Here is a 14,414-nt window from a genome sequence, read left to right as displayed (position 1 = left end):
TTCCTGGAAATGTATACAGCTCTTTTCCTCAATAGAAGCACCTTAAATGGAAGCAGGGACAGGAACAATTAAACTTATTCACCTTTCTTCCTTAATTTTCCAAAGGAACCTGACCTCCAGCGCTGCATCCCTTCCTAGACCAGTAACCGAAGGGAACACTACAGGGATTGAGATAGCAGTAGAGAAAAAGGACGGCCCGCCTTCCGATGCTGGCCTAGACTGCACTTCCAGGGCTTCCCGGCTTGCCTCCCCACTTCCTTTTTCCCCTCCCTCCGCGTCGGATAATCCTGGAAGACGCAAGGCTTAGAACCTGCCCCTGCTCGGGGCTCCCGCGTAATCCCGACGCCGCGGTCAGGCGGGGTTTGGAAAGGAAGCCGGCGGGGGGTGGGGGGTCGAGATGAGGCGTGGCCGGGCTGCAGTGGGTGGGGCACAGGCGGGGCCAAGCCGAACCCGCGCGGCTGCGGGGTTCGCAGAGGAAGCGGGAGCGGCAGGGAGAGGCGGAACCGGGCAGCAGTGAGCGGGGCCGGAGTGGCGGGGAAGGGGGCACGGCTAATCCGCGCGGCTGTGAGGAGCCTGGGATGCGGGGAGAAGCGGGAGTTACAAGGGGAGGCGGGGCCGGGCCGGAGTGGGCGGGGCCGTGGGAGCGGGACCTTGTGGCGGAGCCCGGGAACCGCGGGGAGGGGCGGGGCCGAGCCGAGGGGGCGGGGCCTGGGTGGGGCTACGGCGGGGAGGGACGCAGGGCGCGCGGGGGCAGACCCGGGCCACTTGGTCCGCCCGCGGGTTCCAGAGCCGCGCCGCCAGCCTGAACGCCGTACGCGGCGCCCCGGGGGAGAAGGGCAAAGCGACGCGGCTATGGCTCCGCGGGGACTCCCGGGGTCCGCCGTCCTCGCCGCTGCCGTCTTCGTGGGAGGCGCCGTGAGTTCGCCGCTAGTGGCCCCGGGTGAGTGCCCCGTTGGGGCCGGGCGCCAGGTGCTGAGCCGGGTCCCAGGCGCGCGGAAGGAAGCGTGGGTTCGGGACTGCAGCCCCGCTGCGCCCCGCGCTGTCTCTTCTGGCGCGGCCGCGGGATCCTGGCGTTGAACATCTGGCTGGCCCGGGGTGGCCCGGGCGGGGCGCGGCGCGAAGCAGCGCCTGCCGTCCCTCCCTTCCCGCCCGCGGGCTCCCGCCTGCCCTCCCCGGGGGCCTCTTCTGTGGACCTGTGTCGCCCCAACTCCGAGCTGCCCATGGTGTGGGGACCTGACTTGGTGTCGCCTTCCTTGGATGCGCTTTCTCCCTGCCCTCGCGCCTCAGACTCCCGAGGACCCCTTTCCTGCCGCCCTGTGCCTCAAAGGCCCTGCGAGCGGAAGATCATGATGCGGGACTGGGTGGCCTGTCGTCGCCTCCCTCACCTTAAAAAAAAAACACAAACTCTTAAAATCTTGAAGAGTCACAATGTCTTTCTAAGTTTTTATTTTAGTGTTTGATGGATTCTTGTAACTGGTCAGGGGTTCCAGATTTCTTCCCATACATTCTGGATAAATTAGCGCGGAAGGGAAGGCATATTTGTAAACTTACTTTTTTTTTTTTTTTTTTCTTTTCTGTGTCAATTCCTGTCATCACCAAAGGAGCCTTTAGTGGCGGTAAGCCACCAGCAGAGATGCTGAAGTGTTGTCTCCAAGGATGAACTATGTGCTGGAGTTTTTAATTGAAATCTCTTAAGAGGAGGTATAACTTTTATAGAAGCTCTAACACTCTTGTTTTTATAACTTCAGACACCAGGGATTTCTTACCATCATCCCCCTATTAATTGCCACCCAACAGCAGTAGTTTGGAAAAAAAAAAAAGCTTATATCTTGGCCATTTGGGGTTACCACAGCTTGGAAACTTACGTCAGCAAGCTCTTCCAAGCTTGTCTTCAGGGTGGCTCCTCTTCAGTACAAATAATTAGCAATTGGAAACCTTCGAACAATGATTATCTTCTCCATAAAAAATACATACCCTGCTCTTCCTCCTGAGAACATTCCGATCACTTACAGCTTTTAAAATGGCTAATCACTTTGGCCTTTGCTTTTTCATAGGATGCAGAACAGATTAGGAAGGGAATAGGAGGGATAATGTGTCTCTTGAGTCTTTGTTATCATACCTGTGTTTCCTTCAGCCATCCACCCTGGGGAAATGACAGTGAGTGCCATGTTTTATTTGATGGGAGATTTTTGATTTTCATCCTGTGTTTCATTGCTGGGACTAAAGGTACATAGCTAGGTTCAAATTGAACTCCAGACTGTAGATAGTGCTTCAAGGGCTAGGATCAAATGCTCCAGAATTTGGAAGAGAGCTCAACCTGTGAGTAAAATTGTTAAAAATTTAGCATATGATGCACATAATTATGGGTCAGCAGGAAAAATCTATTCCTAGAACAGGTTTGTATTTTTATAGATCTCTGAGCAACATCCAAGTCTGAGGACTGCAGTGTGACTGAGAAAGCCCTTATCTAATATTGCACAGTAACCTTTTTGATGAAAGTTATTGCTTAAAAAGAATGAGGTATCTAAAAAAGGAAGAAATACAGAGTATCACTTTGTTAGTGTGATTTAAGACCTGTATCAAGAGAAGATGTCTTAGCCAGGTGTGGTAGCATATGCCTATAATCCCAGCGGTTTGGGAGACTGAGGCAGAAGGATCATGAGTTCAAAGCCAGCCTCAACAAAAGCGAGGTGCTAAGCAACTCAGTGAGAACCAGTCTCTAAATAAAATGCAAAAATAGTGCTGGGGTGTGGCTCAGTGGTTGAGTGCCCCTGAGTTCAATCTCTGATCCCCCCCCCCCCCCCCAAAAAAAAAGATGTCTTGAACAGCCAACATCTAATCTCCTTGGAACCAAAGGCTTGCTAATATTTGTTAGGGAAGTAGGAAGAAAGCCAGGGGATGGGAAGTCATGTTGAGAGCTTGGTGTGTCCCAGGTTTGGGGTTGGGCACTTTGTATATATTAAAACATATCTCATAACTCTATGAAGTATTTATTTTCAGTGGGACAACGTCACACAGGTATTCTGTCATTCGGCATTCAATCAGAAAAGCACAACCACTAGGGGCTATGTGTGTATCTGTGTGTATATGCACTTGTATATGTATGAATATATGTTTTTTTTTCCCCCGGGATAATCCAATCTGCTTAATTCTAAAGTTCATTTCCGTTCTACTGTATCCCACTGTATCAACTTTAGCAATCTTGCTGAGATTCTAAAATAGAGAATTTAAGATGATAATATTATAAGCATGTTGTTATCAGAAGTTGTGAAGTAGAGAGGACAGATAGCTTTACAGTGGGTAGTGGCAATATCTCTTTCACTTCCTTTGCAGCAGAAGAGTCTCACTGAACGTCTGTCTCTTAGAAGCAACATTTGAGACTATATACCACAAACATCAGAAGGGGTGATTTTCCACATCTTGGCTTATTTATGTCAAGTTCTCTGGTTACTCAGCCTTAGGGCTTATTGGTTTCTCAGTTTCTCTACCAGGCAGTGGGCATGGCCCCTGAGTAAGGAGTGGGTGGAAAAGGTGCAGAGACTAGTGAGATGAGAAGTGTAGAATCCCAGGTTCTGTGGGCTTCCATCCAGTCTCCTGACTTTTCATTGAGATGCTAAAGATAAGCTTTATTAAATTCTGGGTTCTCCTTTGGGCAGGTAGCTGACCAAAACGTACATTCACATATACATGGCCAGTGAATGGAATGTTTGAAAAAGCATTCTTTGGAATTCCATGATCAAATTTAATTTAAAGAGGAAATGAAAACTTGAAAAGTACCTGTCATTTCCTCCCTATCCTTTGCATATCCCTCTCCTCCAGAAAGAGATGAATCGAGTAAACTATTTGGGAATTTGAATAGTTGGATTTGAACCAGAGAGAACATAGTTCCAGGTGACACAAAAATTTCATCATTACTTTTTCAAGAATTATTTGGCTCTGACGTTAAAGTCTAATTTAAAAAATTAAAAAAAATTACCAATAGAATGATCTGCTGAAAGCCAGTATAATAGAATGTAGTGCAGCTTACAAGGACTAAAATTGGAATTTTTGTATACATCATGGGTATTTTATTTTATTCTTTTTGGAAGAGGGGATTTGATGTTTATTACGTGTTATGTGGCAGGCAATGGTCTAAGTACTTAGATCATTTAATTAACAGGGTAGTAGCAAGATGTAGTAGAACTAGCACTTTGCTTTAAGTTATAGCCCTGGATTTGATGTCAAAAGCTAAAGAGAGACTCAACTCTGCCATTGGCAGAGTATTGTTCTCTCTACCTCCATTTCTTCACCTGTGAAATGGGGGCATTGTGCCTGTTCTTGTTTCCATGTTAGTGAGGTTCAAATAAGCTGTTACCTCTGAAAGTTCTTGGCAGATGGCACAGTGGGAAGTCTTTTATCTGTGTATTTATTGATTTTACAGCACAGAAGTGCTCCCTTAGACTTGATTTAATTATAATATATGTCAATTAAGACTAATAAATGTAGACCAAATATTTTATATGGCTTGCATCCTAGAGGTGGTGATGATGTTGCAATGATAAGTTGTAATTTTCTAAAAGCCCAAAGTGACATCTCAGATACATGGGATGGCTGCTATTGACAAATAATTAAGTGGTGAAGTTTTCACCATTGTCCCTCAGCTAAAATATAATGCTGCGGGTATTTTTGGAAAATCCCCTCAAATTTTGAAAGTTTGTGTGGTAAGGGGAAGAGAAACACCTTAATCCCATTACTCTGAGCATCTTTCACTGTTAGTATATTATTCTGGTCCTCTCGAAATGTATCCTATACTTCAGTAGGATCATAAGGCAATGCAAGTCTCTTGTATCCTGCCCTTTCACCTTATATTCTATATAAAGGTTTCTACATTTTCCTATAAACTAAAAAAAATGGCTGATGATGTTCCATTGTGTGGATTTGCTGTATTTTTCCTCACTGTGCCTCTTTTAGGAGGTTGCAGTTATTAACTAATTGTTTTAAACCTCATTGTTTCTGGGGCTGGGTTTGTGGCTCAGTATTAGAGCGCTTGCCTTGCATGGGTGAGGCACTCGGTTTGATCCTCAGTGCCACATAAAAATAAACAAAAGAAGATATCTACAAATAAAAGAAAAAAACTCATTGTTTCCATGTATACTTTTGTGCATGATCTTGGATGACTATTGACTTTCACAGAAAATGGTTCCTAAAAAGGCAATTTAGAGGTCAGTGATATTCACATTTTTGAGGCCGTTGATGATTCCAGTGTTTATCTGAAAGTTGTCCCAATTTGTTGTCACAGCCATGGTTTAAAAGTATCACATTTCACACTCTTGGCATTTCCCCCCTGAGAAACATATTTGCCAATCTTTTGGGCAGAAATTGATACCATGATTATTTTTATTTTTGCATTTTGATTAGTAGCAGATTGATTATTTTTTTTTCTAGCATTTGAGCCATTTTGACATGCCTACAATCCTTTCTGGGCAATTCTCAAATGTGAAAAGTTTTGAAAAGAAAAATTTCTGTAGGCTTTTGGTATACCCTCAAGGAGAGTGGGATGGGTAGAGGGTGGTGGATACCCTGGTGATAAAACAACCTGAACTAAGGTGAGATTCTGGAGTATGTATTTATCTCACTTAGTCTGAATATTTTCCTGTAGTAATACTAACAAGTTTGATTTCTGAGTGTTACACAATGTGTGTTAAATGCACCACATTTCCTTTCTAGAATCACAGAGTCTGAATTTAAGCACATCTGACTTCCAGGTTTCCAGATAAGGAATTATGGTTCTGTATTTCCTCTTTGACTCAACTATTCAGTCTGTTGAAAGTCAAATGTATGTATCTTCTGTAAATATCCAAAATATCCTATAGAGAAACACAAAAAAAAACCTCTACAGAGGTTTTTAAAAATATCAAAAATCTGAAGTTTTTTTTTTGTTGTTGTTGTTGATTTTGTTTTTTCAGTACTAGGGATTGAACTCAGGGGCACTCGGCCACTGAGCCACATCCCCAGCCCTATCTTGTATTTTATTGAAAGAGACAGGGTCTCACTGAGTTGCTTAGTGCTTCGATGTTGCTGAGGCTGGCTTTGAACTCGTGATCCTCCTGTCTCGGCCTTCTGAGCCGCTGGTATTATAGGTGGCTGCCACTTTTCCCGGCTCTGAAGATTTTTTTTTTTAAATACAAAAATAACCTGTGAAGAAAATAACTCCTCAAATGCATGGTATTTAAGAAAAGAAGCACCACCTTGATATTCTAGAGTGGAATTGAATAAAAGAAAGCTACCTGGATGAAGCCGAGGTTTCGTTTATTCTGGGTGGCTTTATGGACAGGTGCCCATTCTAATGGAACCTTGATGGATAGATGCAGTAGTTGGGCTAAATTTCTTCTCTGCTGTGTTCTGCCAGTTATCGACACAGCTTTCTTTGTAAGAATGAAACTGAATCCACCCAAGGGACTTGTGGGAGAGTGGGTGGGTAGAGGGTGGTGGATACCCTGGGCAACCCAAGGTATTGTGCCCAGTCACCTTATCTCGAGGATCCTTTTGCCAGACTCATTAAACTCAAGGGACCTGGTTTTCCACTTCTACTTCAGTTCTCCAAGCCCCCCAGCTTCTTATTTTTGCTCCTTTGGCACTGTCCCAGGATACCAAACAGGGACAATTCCCCAGACTTGGGTCTTCGGTTTCCTGTTCCAGCTGCCAGCCCTCCCAGGTCCTCTCCTCCATTTTGTTTGTATGCTTCTGTTCATAACTGCATCTCAGTTGCTAGTAAAAGTGCAATTCATAGAGAGAAAAAAATCTTTGAACTACTTCTTATCTGATTATGGAGAAAATATGGCTGAACTGCCCCATGGAGTTATTGTTACAATTACATGAAATAAAACAATTGCTTGGCACAATGTTTGGTGCACAATAAGCACTAAAAAGATATGTTACTATTATTTTTCTTAACCAGACATCCTTCACAGCTAAAGGATGAGACAAAATTCCTAACCACTCCAGAATTTTCTTTTCTGGTCCTCTGTCATTACTGGAGCATCTCCTATCCCATTCAGCTCTTAAGCCCTGGATGCTGGTGCTGGCTATGGAAAGGGTCCTTGGGGATGCAGTGTTGGGCAGTGCCCAAGGCTTTGGGAGGAAGAGTAGGGGCCAGAGGGCTTGGCAGAGTTTTTTGGGGGAGGCAGGAACTATATGGGTCAGAGACATTGGCTGCCAAGAAAAAAAAAAGGGCAAGGAAGGAAGTGAAGAAGAAGGAAGTAAACCATTACCTTTATAAAGGTAAAATGTGATACTTTCTTACGATTGCATCAACTGCTTTATTTCTAGTCAGCTGATCTGTAGGTGTGGTCACAACATTGTGCCACTTTTTCAGGGTGTGACTTACATGCCTGTAAATGACTTGGGAAACTCGAGGCAGGAGAATCACAAATTCAAGACCAGCCTCAGCAACATAGCAAGACCCGCCTCAGCAACATAGCAAGACCCCATCTCAAGATAAAAAATAAAAAGGAGGGCTGGGACTGTAGCTCAGTGGCAGAGCGCCTGCTTTGTATGTGTGATGCACTGGATTTGATCCCCAGCACCACATAAAAATAAATAAAACAAAGGTATTGTGTCCATCTATAACTAAAAAACTAATCAAGAAAGGAAGGAAGGAAGGAAGACTGGGGATGTAGCTTAGTGGTAAAATGCCCCCCCCCAAAAAAAAAAAAATCAAGCCAGTTTTCCCCTAGAATGTAATTAGCACATTGGCATGCTTTTTGGTTATCCAGTGTCTGGCTGTTTATTGGGCATTGTCTCACTGCTCACTGTTGAGTGTTGTTTTTTGGTACCAGGGATTGATCCCAGGGATGCTTAACCACTGAGTCACATCCCCAGCCCTTTTCATGTTTTATTAGAGATAGGGTCTTACTGAGTTGCTTAGGGCCTTGCCAAGTTGCTGAGGCTGGCTTTGAACTTGTGTTCCTCCTGCCTCAGCCTCCCGAGCTGTTGGGATTACAGGTGTGCACCACCCCGTGGCCTGTTGAGTATGTTGATGAAGTATGATCTCACGAGAAAGCAGAATCCTGTAGTGTTAGGGATGGAAGGGGCATTGGAGATCTCAAGCTTGCTTAGCGGAAGAAGCTGGCCTTGCAGGACTTTACTCCCTCTAGGACTCTTTCCATTCTGTTCAACTGTCTTTCCACTGAAGTGGACCCAGCATTGCTGCTGGTGGCAGATTTCCTTGGTCCTCAGGCTCAGGGGTCTGGTTTCCCAGTTCTTAGGGTCTGGGATGAGTAGAACTTGAGAAAGCGTGGCTTTAGCTATCTGACTCCTGGTCAGCTCTTAGTAAAATACTTACAGGGTGTGAAGGTACTTTAACAAATCATGTTGTCATTAGTCCCCTCCCTTTGCAGGTGGAGAAACTGAGTGAGTCTCAGTGGCCTGCAGGAGTCAGGAGTGGTTTAGCTCATGGAGGAGCAGATCATTAGGGAGGGACTCAGTACCTCTTGTTCACTGTTGGGGACTCACAGTTAAGCATAGGACCAGAATAGAGCAGATACTTGAAAGTGTGAATGAAGGAAGGAAGCCCAAGTTAGAATCCCCATGTTCCAATTCTTCGCCCAAGGCTTTGTCTTTATAAGAAAAGTGAAGAGTTACTCGTTTCAGTATTTACCTCCAAATCTTAGCTGCAAGTCTGCCTTGCTCTTCCCCTGAGTTGGCAAGAGGCTGTTTGTGTGCCAACTTCTATGGGCCAAATTGCTCCAAAGGTGGAAAAATCTGGTCATGGAGAGAGAAAATGATAACATCAAGTAAGCAAGTTTTACCTTATCAGGGGAAAGTAGTGTGGCACTGAGAGGAGGGAGTGTTAGTGAATGTTTTCAGTGCAGATTTTCAAAACCCTTATCCATTCAAAGATAAAGTAAACCAAGTTGCTTTTCTACAATTAAGGCTTGTGATGCATCTATCAATTGTGTGTGTATCATAATCCTAATTTATGATACTTTATAATATTCAAAACAATTTGTTTCATGGTTGTCTGAGTCTGTATTTTGGTCCTATAACAAAATACTTGAGAGTGGATAGTTTATAAAGAATAGACATATATGTGGTTCACAGGTTGGGAAGCCGGGGAGTCTAAGAACATGGCACTGGCATTCACTGGCACCTGATGTCAGCCTCCTTTCTGCCTCTTAACATGGTAGAGGGCATCACATGGTGAAAGAGACTACGTGTCTCTTCCTTTTCTTATAAGGTCACCTCTTATAAGGTCTTCCTCTTCTTGTAATGCCACCCTGGGAGCCCTACCTACATGACCTCATCTAATCCTAATTACCTCCCAGAGGCCCCACCTCCAAACATCATTAACATGAATTTGAGGATTAAGTTTCCAACACGAATTTTTGGGAACACATTCAAACTGGAGCAACAGGCTAATTCTTTGATTTATTTAGTCATTCAGCAAATATTAACAAAGTGCCCATACTGTATGCCAGGCACTGAGGATGAAATGGTCTGAACAGAATAGAACTAGCAGCTTATCAGGAAAGATAATTTATGATAAAGTGTTAAAGTGTCTCAATAAGAGAAGTCTGGCACAGGGCCAGAGTATCTCACCTGGGGCTGGGGTGAGTCATGAGTGGAGACATGAAAATCCAACATAGGTTGGACAAGCTTTCTGGAGGAGATGAAGTTTAAAACTGGAGAGCCTTAGGGCTTAGCCAGTTGAACAGAACCAGCGGTCACTGTAGAGGTGAGGTGGTAATATGGTTCGAGTGTCCCCAGTGCTTCATGTGTTAAAATCTCTACTATGAATCATTAAGAGTATGGGATCTTAATCTACATATGGTGTTTGGGGGGGGGGCTTTGGGAGGTGATTAGGATTGGATTAAGTCACCAGGGTGGAGCCCTCATTATACTGATGGCTTTGTGAAAAGAGGAAGAAAGACCAGAAGAGACACAGGTGCACACGCACACATGTACTTGCATGCAGTTCTGTGCCTGCCACTTGCCTCTCAACTGTGTGATTCCCTGAGTTACCTGGCGACTCTGTCAGCAAGAAGGCCATCACCAGATGAAGGCCCCTTGAACTTGCCGAACTGTGAGCTAATGAACTTCTTTCTTTTAACTTACAGTCTGTGGCATTGTGTTATTGGTAGCAGAAAACAGACTAATATAGGAGTTCAGAGGAAGCCGAGCCACAGCAGTGGTTCCCAGGCCCAACTGTGCATGAGGCCAGCTGCAGGGCTGACCCAGGCCCAGGCAGAAGGTCTGGGATGGGGTTGGGGAATTGGCTTTTCTCTCACATTCCCTAGTGATGCTGGCTATGAATCAAATATGAGCAGGAGGGTTGGAGAGACGAGAGAAGAAGTAGGTGGTTGTACCCATCTTCACCTGGAATTCCCTCCCTTTTTGGGCTATCTGTGTCCCATCCCTTGTCCATTCTTCAAGCTGAGATCCAAGATAACATTCCCAGGAACCTCTCCTATGTATTCTAGTATTGTCACTTCCTGTGAACATACAAAATTGAGTCCATGTTACATCTGTTCCATGTTATTTAACACTCAATTACATACACTTGTTTCTTCTGAGTATGTTTTGTCTAACTAGAATTCCTTGAAGCAGCCAAGCATGTGAGATGCATAAGTATTTGGTCGCTTGATCAAATTTAATTTTTGCAACCATATGAGGAACATATTGCCTTATTCTTGGCTCTGTAGGGGTGAGGAAACTGAGATGGAGAAATAACTAAGGTGAAAAAAGTGAAATTTCCTGCTCAAGTCACAGAGGAAGAGAAGCTGTATATTTGGATATAAAGCTAGCTGTATATTTCTTCTTCTCAAATGTTCATTGCATGATGTGAAATTGCATGTATTCTGTGCTTTGTCCCCTGGTAGGAGAAATGTTTTGCATTTCATTTGTCTTACTTTTCCACCAAAGTTCTGTCTACTTAATGATCAAACCAAGCCAGGTCTGGTGGCACACACCTGTCATCGAAGTTTAGTCAGGAGGCTGGGGCAGGAGGATTGCAAGTTTGAGGCCATCCTTGGGAACTTAACAAGGCCCTAAGCAACTTAGTGAGATCCTGTCTCAAAATAAAAAAGGAAAAGGGCTGGGGATGTGGCTCAGGGGTAAAGTTCAATCCCCTGTACTGTAAACAAAAAAACAAGACCAAATCAAGGCATCTTATGAATGAAATGTAGATTTTTGTTTTTAGTGAGAAATGCGTAATTAGCCTAGGAGTTTTTCAGAAACTGTCCACTTCTTTTAGAGTATTTAAAGGAGTGATTCAATTTACATGTAATTCAGCTTGGAGATGATTTTTTTTTTAATAAAATGCTGGCATGATAGAGATATGAAGGAAAAATCACTTTCAGTTCCTGAAAAGACAAATTTAATAACTATGCCATTACTCTTCTTAATCTGCCAGAAATGTTTAAATGGATGAAGATTTATAAAGACCTATATATAATGTGTCACATGGTAGGTAGGTTTAAAAACAAATGAATAAACAGTTCCTTTCAGTACAGATAACAAGTCAAGCCTACTTCTCTGTGCTTAGATACAAATACAACATGGTTTTCTGAGATTCCTCTAAGAGGTGGAAGTTTGAAGACTTCACTGGGCTTTCTGTCCTAAAATGTAACTTGGAAATACTAATTTTCCAGTGCCCCAACAGCTCTGCATAGCTGGAAGCCTCCAGCACAATTGTGTGAATTATCCACAGTATAGAAGAACAGCAGCCCAGAATTTCCTGGCATTGGCGAGGCGGCAGATGTGCAGGGCTCGTTCCTTCATTTTTTTGCTACATGCTTGTGTGGCTTGAATGTGTTTATTGCGTCCTCAGTTCTTTCTACCCTCTGTTGAAGACAAATCACAGAACAACCACCAGCAGAAAAGTAGAGACTTGTGACATGCTCAACTGGCTGACAGCCAAGCAAGAAATTGGGTTTGGAGGGGGAAATTATTTCACATGCTTATTTTCCAAGTCAATGTCTTTATAGCCTTTGCAGGCAAAGCTTGTAGAGATTCTTTATTATACAGCGCACAGTTGATTTAAAAATGAGCTTTTTCTTTTTTGAGATGCTGTTAAGTATTGTGTAGGTATGTTACATTTGGTTTCTGTCCTGCAGTGGTGGGAGAATGGATTTGGTATAATCAGAACCACTAAGTGCTGTGTGGGAATCACAGAGGAGGGAGATGTTTCCTCTGCTGATGAGAAGGATGGAAAGGACTTCATAACCTAAAACTTGACATTTAAGTGGACCTTAGAGGAAGTGTAGTGTCCTGATCATGGGTGTCCTGATCCCATGAATCGACCTGGGTAAAGGGATGGAGGGAGGAGCAGAAAAGTCAGTGAAGACCCGGTGGGGACAGAGGTGGAAACTGTGGGACATTGAAGCTAGGCTAAGGAGCTACTAAAACTGCACTTGATTGTGTGGGCAGCGAGGGCTGAGGTTTAGGATGGGAGTGGAGGAAGGGGGACCAGAAGAGGCCCTCAGGTGCTGCCCTATGATGGAACAGCCCAAGAGGCTGAACTAAATAGGACCTGAGTTTGTGACGGCCCCATATTGTCAGCAAGGCAGCTGGTTTGCTGTTTCAGTGTCCACATCTGGAGAAAGAAAAAAAGGACAAGAGTGCAAATAATACTTGTTTTGTTCTTTATACATCTCAGAGTTGTTTAGAGGATCAGGCAAATAATATAGTCCTTTGTAAGTAATACAAATAAGACCCATGTAGCACTAAATAGGTTTCGTGCCATACATGTGAGGTATAGACAGAAAGAAAGTTCTTTTCAGTTTAAGGAATGCTGGGAAGCAAGAATGAAATAAGTGCAGTGTACACAGCTTTGGGGCAGGGACGGGGGGAGCCAAGACATGTTCATTAATGGTAAAAGCTGACTAATTATGAATTCATCTTGGAGTAAATCCTCGGAAGTTACATGGCCAGCTTGACTACTGAATTCTTAACTGCTAAACATTTATTTTTAGAAGACTTGAACATTTTCAGTGTTTGGCCCTATTGTCAGTCAAGACCAGCTATTTTCATCCCTTCTGGGTCTGGAGGTGTGAGTCTGTCAGTAGACATTCAGATTAACATGGATGATGTATATCCCTGTTTGGCTAAAGCACCATCTCTCTCACTTCCTGCAGGTCTGTTCTCTTAGTCTCTCAATGTCTTAGAATGTGATTGCAGAGATTTGGAGGGAGGAAAAATGACCAATCAGAAGGGAATCTAGTAGACATTTAGTGTCTGCATATTATGAAAGTTGTACTTGCACAGATTGTATAGTCCCTGTCTTGGTTACTGGGTGGATGGGAAGGGTAGGAATGGGAAAAGATTTGGAGGGAAAGAATTCTTTTTTTTAAATTTATTTTTTATATACATGACAATAGTGGAATGTATTATACTCATTATTACCCATTTACGGCACAAGTTTTCGTAACTCTGTATATAAAGTATGTCACGCCAAATTATGCCATTTTACATGTACTTTTTTTGCATTACAATTCTTAATACACATATATACCACAATTTTTCATATCTCTGTTTGTATGTAAGGTATGTTGACACCAAGAATTCTTTAAAAAAAAAGTCTTTAAAAAAAATTCTTTTTCTGGAACCATAGGATAGAACATTTGATCTTTCCCATGCTGGTTTGGTGTTGCACCTTGAAATACTAATGAATAAAGACTTTTTTTTTTTTTTTAATTTGTGATTTGTACTTTTATTTATTTAGTTTTTTTTTTTTTTTTTTAATGTGGTACTGGAAATTGAACCCAGTGCCTCACACGTGCTAGGCAAGCGTTTTGCCACTGAGCCACAACCCCAGCCCAAGATTCTTAACTTTGAGTCAATGTGGTATAATAAAAATATGTTTGGTTTCTGTTCCTGATTTCTGGCACAGAACTCCTGAAACCCTTGGAATTTATTGCACAATAGGAGCATCTTTTGTTATTTGTACTGAGCCCTTAGCCATACTTGATTTTATGCTAATGTAGTGACTTGGTGGGGCAGCAGATAGCTTCTGGATAGGGCTGGTTGCCTGTGGGTCCAACCATGTGATTGGAGGTTGGGAGCTTTTAGTCCCTTCCTGATCTGGAGGAAGGGAGAGGGGCTGAAGATTGGGTCAGTCACCAACATCCAGTGATTTTATCAATCTTTCCTACCTACAAAACTTCAGTAAACACTGAAATAAGGAAACTGAGGGAGCCTGTGGAGTGGAAGTGCCCTCGGAAAGCCTGACCCCTCCCCTTTCCATACTTTTGCTCTATGCATCTCTTCCTTTTGGCTGTTCCAGGGCTGAATCTGTCATAATAAACCTGAAATTAGAAGTACCGTGCCTCACTGAATTCTGTGAGTCATTATAGTAAACTGTTGATGCTGAGTAGGGGATGGTGGGAAACCCCCAGATTTGTGGTCAGCTGGACAGCAGTTTGCTTAACCTGGAG

General features: G+C 43.5%; 1 protein-coding gene across 2 annotated transcripts in view; it reads left to right on the top strand.

The window, feature by feature from the left end:
• Positions 1-463: 463 nt before the first annotated feature.
• Positions 464-14,414, top strand: part of Rell1 (RELT like 1) — a 64,469-nt gene continuing 50,518 nt past the window's right edge. The window contains exon 1 of one of the 2 annotated variants that reach the window (XM_071614210.1): positions 464-513. Coding sequence is in view for 1 of the 2 variants with exons in the window: in XM_027937912.3 (XP_027793713.1) it covers positions 853-940 (88 nt within the window). In the remaining variant the exon portion in view is untranslated. Of the gene's footprint in view, positions 514-751; positions 941-14,414 lie in introns of those variants that run through there. The other variant, XM_027937912.3, reaches the window with a different exon arrangement.

This window comes from Marmota flaviventris, chromosome 7 (genome assembly GCF_047511675.1).
Source record: "Marmota flaviventris isolate mMarFla1 chromosome 7, mMarFla1.hap1, whole genome shotgun sequence".
In the NCBI taxonomy this organism is placed as follows: domain Eukaryota; kingdom Metazoa; phylum Chordata; class Mammalia; order Rodentia; family Sciuridae; genus Marmota; species Marmota flaviventris.
This window is presented reverse-complemented; position numbering and strand designations above follow the sequence as displayed.